This window comes from Poecile atricapillus, chromosome 34, assembly GCF_030490865.1.
Source record: "Poecile atricapillus isolate bPoeAtr1 chromosome 34, bPoeAtr1.hap1, whole genome shotgun sequence".
Taxonomy (NCBI): domain Eukaryota; kingdom Metazoa; phylum Chordata; class Aves; order Passeriformes; family Paridae; genus Poecile; species Poecile atricapillus.
In genome coordinates, this window is record NC_081282.1 from 2038058 (window position 1) to 2048437 (window position 10380).

General features: G+C 54.8%; 1 protein-coding gene across 1 annotated transcript; it reads right to left on the reverse strand.

The window, feature by feature from the left end:
- Nucleotides 1–1634: 1634 nt before the first annotated feature.
- On the reverse strand, nt 1635–2567 carry LOC131590709 (olfactory receptor 14I1-like). The gene has a single exon (XM_058860977.1). The coding sequence runs from the start codon at nt 2565–2567 to the stop codon at nt 1635–1637; it is 933 nt and encodes a 310-aa protein (XP_058716960.1).
- Nucleotides 2568–10380: the final 7813 nt, after the last annotated feature.

Below are 10380 nucleotides of genomic sequence, written 5' to 3' on the forward strand. Positions count from 1 at the left end.
TGGAATTGATGATGCCCAAGGTCTTTTCCAACCTTGCTGATTTCATGATTACCTTAAACCACCCTTGGAGCAGGTGCAGGATGAGCCCTGGGCCTCCTTTTCAGAAGGTGCAGCAGCCCAGGTCCCTCAGCTTCTCCACACAGGCCCCAAAGCCCATCCTGTCAGTCCTGCAGAGCCTCTGCAGCTCCTCCTCATTGCCCAGAACAGGGAGCCCCACAGCCAGACACAGCAGCCCAGATGTGCCCTCCTGGCCTGTGCTGCCTCTGGCAAGGGAGCAGCACGAGGCACTGCAGGACCCTGCAGACAATTCCTGAAGCACTTGTAGGATGATCCTGCTCCCCAAGGGACGTTCCCATGGTGCCAACTGGGGAACTGAAATGGGGAGTGGGGTCAGAGAGGAAAGGGCAAACAGAGATGGGCTGTTTGCAGGGGAGGGAACAGAGGTGGGCAATAGGAAGAAATCTGGATCAGGAACAGTAAAGAAAGCAAAGGTGAAGCAAGGGAAATGCTCAGGGCAGTCTGGAGGTGGCTGCCAGGCAGCCCTGGCTCTGAGCAACAACGTCTGCAGTGGCACAGGAAACTCACAGCTCATGGGAACAAACTTTCTGTGTGACTTCAGAGGCCACAACAACCCTGAGTGGTTTCCCTCCTGTCCCCCAGCCCTTCCTGGCCCCAGGGGCTGATGGCATTTGTGCTCCCTCAGGTTCATCTCCCCACAGCAGCACCATGGGGGTGCTGACGCCTGCTCTGGGCAGTGCAAACAGGGGCTCCTGAGCCAGTGCTGCCGTGGCTGTGCCTGCAAGGATGCGGCACCTCTCTGAGCTGGGGGAGAGGCCAGGGCTGCACAGGGGGGATGTTGTTGGCAGCTCCATGAGGACGCTCTGGGACGCTGCCCTGGGGTGTCCAGCGCAGTGGGGATGGATCAGCCCCTGCTCTGCTGCTCCTTCCCGTCTCCATCAGGGACCTTGCAGAGCCCCAGCCATGCTGTTTGCCCCCAGCCTGCCCACGGCCACCCTGGGGCTGCTCACGGGGGTTTTCTGTGCTGAGCTTTGGCCTGGCCGTGTTCTTGAGAGAGCCTGGACAAGGAGCCTGGAGCCCCCAGGCCCTGCCCTGAGGCATCAGCGCTGCCCCAGCAGTGCCCATGGCCTGTCCCTGCTGCAGCCCCGGCACTGCCACCCCCAGGGCTGTGCCCGGCCCCGAGACCACTCAGACCCTGCAGCAACACCAGGGCCAGGAGGGCAGCGGGGCAGAGACACGGGAACAGCACTGGCAACACCAAGTGCTGCTGCTCCTGGGCACAGCTGCTGTGCCAGCACTGATCTGCCCCAGCTCTGTACACAGACACTGCTGCTGCAGCTCCAGAGAAGAGAACAAAAGGGGGATCTCTGGAGAAAACTTTGCTGGGAGACCCTTTAATTCCTTTAAAGCCACCAAGAGTGCAGCCCCTCATGGACACAGTCTGTGGCCACAGGGAAGCTATAGAGAAACAAAATGAGAAGTGGCACAAACAATGACAATTTTTTTACGGAAAATATGGAAAACAGAAAGAAAGGGAAAAAAACCCACAACCAAACTAACAAGAAGTATCAAAGATGACTTTTATTACAAGTGATTTGCATAAATTGGCCAGCAGTTTAATGTTTTTGAAACCATACAGTCATCAGTCTCCACACTGCAGCCTTGAGCTCCTGGTTCCTCAGGCTGTAGATGAGGGGGTTCAGGGCTGGAGCCACCACTGAGTACAGAACTGACAGTGCCAGATCCAGGGATGGGGAGGAGATGGAGGGGGGCTTCAGGTGCGCAAATGTGCCAGTGCTGACAAACAGGGAGACCACGGCCAGGTGAGGGAGGCAGGTGGAAAAGGCTTTGTGCCGTCCATGCTCAGAGGGGATCCTCAGCACGGCCCTGAAGATCTGCACATAGGAGAAAACAATGAACACAAAACAGCCAAGTAGCAAACACGCACTAACAGCAATGAGCCCAAGTTCTCTAGTATAGGAATTTGAGCAGGAGAGCTTGAGGATGTGTGGGATTTCACAGAAGAACTGGTCCAGGGCATTGCCCTGGCACAGGGGCAGGGAAAATATATTGGCTGTGTGCAGCAGGGCATTGAGAAAGGCACTGGCCCAGGCAGCTGCTGCCATGTGGGCACAAGCTCTGCTGCCCAGGAGGGTCTCGTAGTGCAGGGGTTTGCAGATGGACACGTAGCGGTCATAGCACATGATGGTCAGGAGGAAATATTCTGCTGAGATGAAGAACACAAAACAAAAAACCTGTGCAGCACATCCTGCATAGGAGATGGTCCTGGTGTCCCAGAGGGAATTGTGCATGGCTTTGGGCACAGTGGTGCAGATGGAGCCCAGGTCACTGAGGGCCAGGTTGAGCAGGAAGAAGAACATGGGGCTGTGCAGGTGGTGGCTGCAGGCTATGGCACTGATGATGAGGATGTTGCCCAGGAGGGCAGCCAGGGAGATGCCCAGGAAGAGGCAGAAGTGCAGGAGCTGCAGCTGCCGCGTGTCTGCCAATGCCAGCAGCAGGAAGTGGCTGATGGAGCTGCTGTTGGACATTTGCTGTGGCTGCACATGGGGACCTGTTCATGAAGAAAAAGGACAGTGATAAGTCAGGAGAGGCTGGGACTCACCTTTGTTCCTCCTCTGGGGAAACCTTCACCCAGGTCCCTGCCTGAGCTCCAGCTGTGCTGGGTGTGCCAGGAGCAGCCAGGCCTGTGCCTGGGGGCTCTCCAGGAGCCACCCCTGCCCTGCTGCCCTGGGTTTGTGGCCATGTGGCAGAGGGACAAGGCTGGAAATTCAGGATATGTCAGGGGAATCACTCCTAATGCAGAAGGGCTTGGTAGCATCTGCACACACAATTCTAAAGTACTGCAGGAGATGGTTTTAGGAATTTTTCTCCTGCCCACACATCATTCCTGGTTCTCTGAGGTCAGAAATCCCCAGAATTCTTCTGCACTCAGAGTTTACCACTGAGAGATGTGAGAGGCAAAGGATTCCCTGTGGCTTAGGGAAGGTGAGGGGCTGGATGGGCTTGTTCCCAACTGCTCTGGGTTTGCATCTTTGGCTGGAATCAGAGCACAATCAAACTCCTGTGTCACCCTGGCATAAACCAGACCCTGCCCAGAGCAGAGGGATCCCTGAATGTCTCACCCTCTAAAGGTCTCTGGGAAAGGTCTCAGCACCCTCCTCTGCCAAGGACACTCACGGCTCCCTTGGCAAAGCCAACAGCATTTCCTCAGCTGTGACATCTCTGCCCTTCCCCGTGGGACATTCAGGGAACTCCAAGAGGCTCTGGCACAGATTTGCAGCCAGGAGGGCAGCTCAGAGCTTGGAAGGACACAGCAAGGAGATCCCCAGGTGTGCCCGTGATGGGATCTCAGGGAGGGGACTCAGCTCATTCCCCTTTCCCATGGACTGCTTTGCCCACAGCCCCACAGGTCACAGGGAAGCTGGGACACCCCATTCCCATGGACACACCTGCCTGGCAGCAATCCCAAGGGCAGGGCCTGACTCAGCTGCTGCAGATGCCAGAGGCTCCCTGAGAGCCCCAGGTAACAATGACAATAGCAGAGCAGTGCATTCAGGCCATTTAGGAGGCTCCCAGCAGAGAGACTGAGCACACAAAGTTACAATTCTGGCATCTCTGTAAATGTTCCAACATTACTTTGCTGATCCTGGTGTGTCCCTTTCAACTCAGAATGTTCTGTGATTCTGGGATTACAATTCCTCTTCTGCTTCTCTCATCACCCTGTTGTCTATAATCAAAAGAGAAAAAAAAAGACAAAAACCTTTTGCAACAGTGTTAGAACAGTAGAGTAAAAACCATCTTTACTGGAAGCTTCCAGGTGTCCCAGTGGGGATGTGGCACACCTGGCCCCTTATTTCAACAATTTATTAAGGTTGATTAATTAGGATATTTACCAGAAACATTCAATAGGAGATCCATTGCCCCAATTACACACCCCTCACTCAACCCACTGGAGTAGGTCCAAGGGTTTCTTTGCCCCACTTTTTGTTATGACTGCTCACATTCTGGTTAAAAACCAAAATGTTCTTCTAGTAGCTCCTCTTTCTGATGATAAGACTATACAGTATTTCAGAAATCTATTTAGAACATCAGTTTATGGTTCTAAAATCTAAGAGAAAGGTTAGGAAATGTACTAGAGCTAAATCAGGATAATAGTTATAGAAGTATATAATAGTAGTTTAATAGAGTTACTTAAGGATCATGGTTTTATAACTATATAATAATAGTTGACAGATCTAAAATATATTTAAAATATATAAAAAGTAAAAATCCTTTTGTCATCATTGCAACTTTCCCACCCTGCTTAAAGAAAGAAATTGAAAACAGTCTCAGGAAATCTCCTGATCTTTACAGCAATCCCAGTCTCACCTTCCTTTGGGAAGTGTCCTCCGGAGCTGTGTCCAGGCAGGTGTGGAGCTGGGAGCAGCCCTGCCCCACACAGCCCCTCTCAGCAGCAGCCCCTGCCCTGCTCAGGGTGGCTCCTTCCCCCCACAGCTTCTCCCCAGCGCTGGGAGCAGCTCCCCGGGCCGGCTGAGAGCTGTCCCTGGCAGGCAGCAGAGTCCCTGCCCCAGCACAGCGCCCTGGGCTGCAGGACCCTGCTCTGCAGGACAGCCCTGGGCACCCCTGGCTGCTCTACACAAGGGACAGGCAGAGAATGTACTCACAGAGTCTGGAGGCACTGGCATGTTCCAGCTTGAGGAGATGCCTGCAGGAGCTGCAGCTGCATTGTCCTGCAGCCAGAGGCTTCCTGTGTCAAGGGCTGGCAGTGATTCTGCCCCAGGCACTTCTCAGCACCTTCCCAGCCCTGACTGATTGAAGCTCTCTGTGCCTCTGGGCTGTGCCCGGGGTGGCTGCAGGCAGTGCCCCAGCCCTGCTGGGCTGGCAGAAGAGCTGCTCAGCAAGAGAAATGTGCTTTTGAAGCTCTTCTTGGTTTCCAGGAGCTGCCTCTGTGCCAGGAGCCTGGCCCAGCTCAGCAGCACAGACACAGCAGCAGGACTTTAATGAGCCTCGTGGGGCTTTGTGCTGAGGCCCTGAACATCAGTCCCTGAGAGGGAGGGGAAGAAACCTCTCAAGAACTCCAAGTCAGAATGGAAATCCAAAGTTTCTTTTACTTTTAATGGGTCCCTCTGAGGGACATGACTGAGAAAGTGTCCCCAGGCCCCGGCAGAGCAGAGAACTGCAGGCACTGATGACAGCTGGGGACAAAGAGAAACCAAGTCTTGGTGCCCTGGGCCACAGCAGCCTCTGTGCCACCAAGGGCTGTGAGGAGACACCTTGTCCTGAGGCCCTGGGGCCTCCTGGCACAGCCCCAGCAAGGCTGGCCACTGTCACCCCCTTGGCCTGCCCTCAGCATCCCCCCTAGCCCACATGCCAGTGGCCTCAGGGATCTGCTGGAAGGAGTCCCTGGGGAGCCTTGCTCAGGAATGGCCCTGGGGGGCTCCTTCATGCTCCCAGCAACTGCAGCTTCTTCAAAGGACTTTGGCTTTTGTCTTGGAGTCTTTGAGAGTTTGTGCAATCCTGGCCTCCAATTATCTGCTGTAATTAGTCCCTTGAGAGGCTTTGTCAGTAACAACACTCAGTGGGGCTCATTAATGCTTCAAGGTACTTCAGGTTCTTAAGGTACTTTCCTTTTTCCTTCCCACACTGAGTCTCTGAGAAGTTTGTGCCATCATGGCCCAATTATCTGCTTTAAGGAGTCCCTTGGGATCTTTGCATTGACACTCAGTGGGGCTCATCAATACTTTGAGATACTCAGGGCTTTTTCAGCTACTTTGGATTTTCCTTTCCACACTGAGTCTCTGAGAGGTTTCTGTGCAATCCTGGCCTCCAGTTCTCTCCTCCAAGGAGTCCATGAGGAGCCTGTGTTGGGGATGGACCTCAGTGGCACCCATTAATGCTTGGAGAAACTTTGGCTGTTTTCCTCTGACTTAGACTCCTGGAAAGGTTTGTGCAATAATCTCCTCTCAGGCCCTGAGGTTCCAGGGCTCATCTCCAAATGCACCACGGAGCTCATTAGGATCAAGCAAGTCCTAAAAAACCATGGCTGTGCCTTGATTTCCCTCTGGTGTGGTGCAGTTCTTAGGAAAATTCCCTGCAATAGTTATGGAGAAATACTTCAAAGAGCTTCTAAGAAATATGTATTCCTATTTTAAAGGGTGTCTTTTATTCCTGTTCTCTTTAGAGCAGAGGTGATTGCAGCATTCAGTGATCAATATTGATACAGGGTCTCTCCTAAGGAGGTCTGGCCAGGTCAGAGAAGCTGTGCCTTGAGGTCTGACCCAGTGTGGACAACCTTGCTCCACCTTCCCCAGCCCCATCCTGTCTCTCCTCACTCACCTGGGACCTGCTTTGCTCAGAGAACTGGCAGCACTCAGGCAAAGAGGGGTTTTCTTCTTTTATTTTAGCAATCTAAAACTGCTGAGTTTCCCCATGGCAAACAGACACCCTCCTCAAGTGTGTGCCAGCCCAAGGTGCCACCAAGGAGGTTCCCCTTCCCCAAGGCAGAACCAGGCAAGGAATGTTTCAGACACACAGGGAGTTCTGCAATAAACACAAACCCAGAGTTGGCTGAAGGCAGAATTCGAGCAGCTGCTGAAGGACAGACAAGCTTTGAGCTCCTTGCAGCTGAAAGCACCAAGTGGGTGGTTGGGAGGTGTGTGAGTGAGCCAAGAGTGAGGGAAGGGAAATGCAGAGAGCCCTGGAAGTGCTTCTGTGCAGCCAGGCTGTGGGGAAGGGCACTGCAGAGCTGCCCTGGGCCAGCTGTGAGGGTGGATTATCATCCCAACCTGCACTGGGCCATTGCAAGGGGCTGTTGCCATGGACACTGCACTGACCCCACTGTGCCAGCCCTTTGCTCAGGGCTGCTGTCACTGCCCAGAGCCAGAGGGGATCCCTTGCTGGGGGCTTGTGCCACGGCCACCTGCCCTGTGCCGCGCTGGCTGCTCAGGCGTCGTGGAACCAGCAGCAAACGCCACTGCCAGGGCCAAAGGTCAGCTCAGCCAGACAGAAAGGGTCAGTGCTGCCACCTGTTTCCATGGCAACCCTCCCTGGGACACCACACCTGGGTCACCTGTCCTGGCAATTGCCATGGAAACCCGGCTCATTGGAAATGCAACGGTGGACAAAGGTTTTAGTGGGGCCTGCCACAACAGGACAAAGGGTGGTTGTTGCAGTGTGTTTCTTGTTCATGGTGTGTTCTGTTATTGCCCAAGTTGAAGGTTTGGTCCAAATGAGACCCTCCCACATCACTTGGTCAATTTACCCTGAGTCACCTGTAAATTCTGCCTTAGACCCACTGCATGCTTGGAATTCCACTTCTGAAATCCCCTAAATTTCAACATTTGATTAATCCATGTGACCCAACTTTCCCCCTTTACCTCCTTCATTGGATGATGATTTTGTGAACCCTCCCTTTTACCCTCCCCAGGATATCTCTGTTTAGCTGATGCTTTGTACCCTCCCTTTGAACCGCCTCCCTATTTCAGCATTTTCTGTCTTTTGCCCCCAAGATTCCCCAGAGCAATAAATCCTCTGTTATCCCATGCAAAAGACCTCCCTCTTGTCCTTGTCTCCTCAGAGCACAGACTGACAGCCCAAAGCCACAGAGCGAGTGCTCCAGTCACACCTGGGGTCATCCTGCTCCTGGGCTGTGACCCACTCCTGGTGCAGCCCAGAGTGACAGAGCCAGATCAGCTCCAGCCCAATGTGTCACAGAGTGACTCTTGCCAAGGAACTTTGTGCTGCTGTCACTTCATATTAAATCTGGTTTTTGCTGCTCCCTTGCCGGGGATTTTTCAAGCGCTCTCAAGCCCTCGTTGGTGACAGGGTGAAGGAGCCCTGGCCCAGGCTCTGGCCCTGGGGGACACAGGGATGCTGCCGGGGGGTCCCTGTCCCCCTGTCCCACCCCCACGGCCCAGCCCCGTCCCTGTGTCAGGCTCTGGGGTTGATCTGATGGAACATCCTCTGGGGGAGGCTGCGGCACCGGGGGTGGGGGAACCCGGGGGGACAGGGGACCCCGCTGTGCAGGAGCAGCGTTGGACTTCTCTGGGGGGAACTGTGAGGGGGGCTGGGGTGGAGTGACCTCCCCAGTGACCTCACATTGTCCCCTGTGATGTCACACAGACACCTGGGATGTCACACAGACACCTGTGATGTCACACAGACACCTGGGATGTCACACAGTCACCTGGGATGTCACACTGCCCCCTGTGATGTCACACAGACACCTGGGATGTCACACAGTCACCTGGGATGTCACACTGCCCCCTGTGATGTCACACAGACACCTGGGATGTCACACAGACACCTGGGATGTCACAGAGCCCCCTGTGATGTCACAGTCCACTCTGGGCAGCCCTTGTGATGTCACAGAGCCAACTCTGGTATGTCATCCTGTGATGTCATACAGCTGTGGTGGGATGTCACAGAAGACTGTAATGTCACAAAGACACCAGATATTGTCACAGTCTACTGTGATGTCACAACCTGCTCTATGATGTTACACAGTGACACTCTGATGTCACAAACCACTCTCTGATGTCACAGAGCCACCCTCTATGATGGCAGAGTGTGCTCTATGGCCTTACACCCTCCTCTGTGATGTCACAGCCAGCTCTGTGCTGTCACAACCCCATTAGTGATGTCACTCAGCCCTCTTTGTGATGTCATACAGACACCCTGTGATGTCACAGAACACACAGCCAGGTCTGTGATGTCATACAGCCATGCCATGATGTCACAGCCTGCTCTGTGATGTCATATATCTAATGTCTAATGTCACAGTCCTCTCTGTGATGTCACAGCCTGCTCTGTGATGTCACAGAATCCCCTCTATGATGCTGTAGCTGCTCAGTGACCTCACACAACAAACTCTGTGATGCCCCAGCCCCATCTGTGACCTCACACAACCCACTCTGAGCTGTCACACAGCCCCTTTCTGACATCCCAGCTGCTCTGGGGCTCCAGGACACAGCCCCAGAGGTGCCGCTGTGACACAGCCCCCTCTGGGACATCGCACAGCCCCTGCCAGTGCTGAGCCCCTGGGAGCTCTGTCTGGGCCTGCTCGTGTCCCTGAGATGCCCTGGCAGGGCCCCAGCCCTGCTGGGCTGTGCTCAGGAGCTGCTCCTGGCCAGAGCTGTCTCTCTGCAGCGCTGCCCTTGCCAGGAGCTGCCTCTGGGCCAGGAGCCCGGCCCAGCTCAGCAGCACAGACACAGCACCAGCACTTTCATCACCCTCTCGGGCCTTTGGGGCTCTTTGCATCACACTCAGTCCCTCCGAGTGTGCTCCAGAAACTTCTCAAGAGCTCCAAGTCAGATGGAAACACTGAAGTTTCTTGTAGTTGAAATGAGAGACACGAGTGAGAAAGCGTCCCCAGGTTGCAGGCAGAGCAGAACACTGGAGGCCCTGATGGCAGCTGGGGACAAGCAAGGGAAAGGTGTCTGTGGTGCTGAGCAAAGCTGGATGTGTTTCAGGAATGCCAAGGGCCAAGGGCTGAGCCCCAGCCCCTGGCAAGGCAGATGCTGTCCCTCCCTCATTGCTCAGGGCTCTTCCCGGGCCACTGGCATGTGGGGATGTGCAATGCCAAGGGCAGCACCATGGGGCGGCCCCTGCCAGGCTGCTGAGCAGGGACAAGGAGGCAATGAGGCCCCAGGGCTGCCAGGGTCACTTGTCCCCTGCTGGCCTCAGGCCCAGGGCCAGCAGCCATGGCCAAAGGGCTGCACAAGTTGCCTCTGGCAGGGCCTTTCAGCTGCTGCCCATCCCTGTGCCCTCTCCAGCCCAGGCTGTCCTACGGTGTTGTGATAGATTGGCATTGAAGAAAACAAAGAGAAACACCTAAGGAAGTTAAAACTGCTGGAGGCTGATGGGAGTTTGTCTCCTAGCCAACAGCTGGCCATTTCTAAGAATTGACAGCAGTTTTAACCAGTGAAAAGTGAGATCAACCTGTGAACAGCACCTTAAGCCCTAAGGCTGGGAATTTCTTTGTCTCTTGGTGTCCTGGCTGTGAAAGGTAACTGAGCTTTAGCTGGCTTCCCGTCCCCTGCCCAGCCCATGCGGCCCGGGCAGGGGCTGGGCTGGGCCTGCCGCGGCTCCCGGCGGGAGATGGGGCCTGCGGGGCTTGCCCCGGGCTCTGGCCGGGCCAGGCCGGTCCCTGCCTCGGCTGCAGTTTTTGCTGGGACTGAATTCACCCCAGAGACTGCCGAGGAAAGAAAGAAAAAGCTCTTGACCTGCGGCGGGCTGAGACAGTGACCACACTCTCCAGAGCAGCCATGAAGAATCTTCCATCGCAGACAACTCCAGCCGCTGCTCCGGAAGAGATCACAGAACCATCTACAAAGCCTGGGC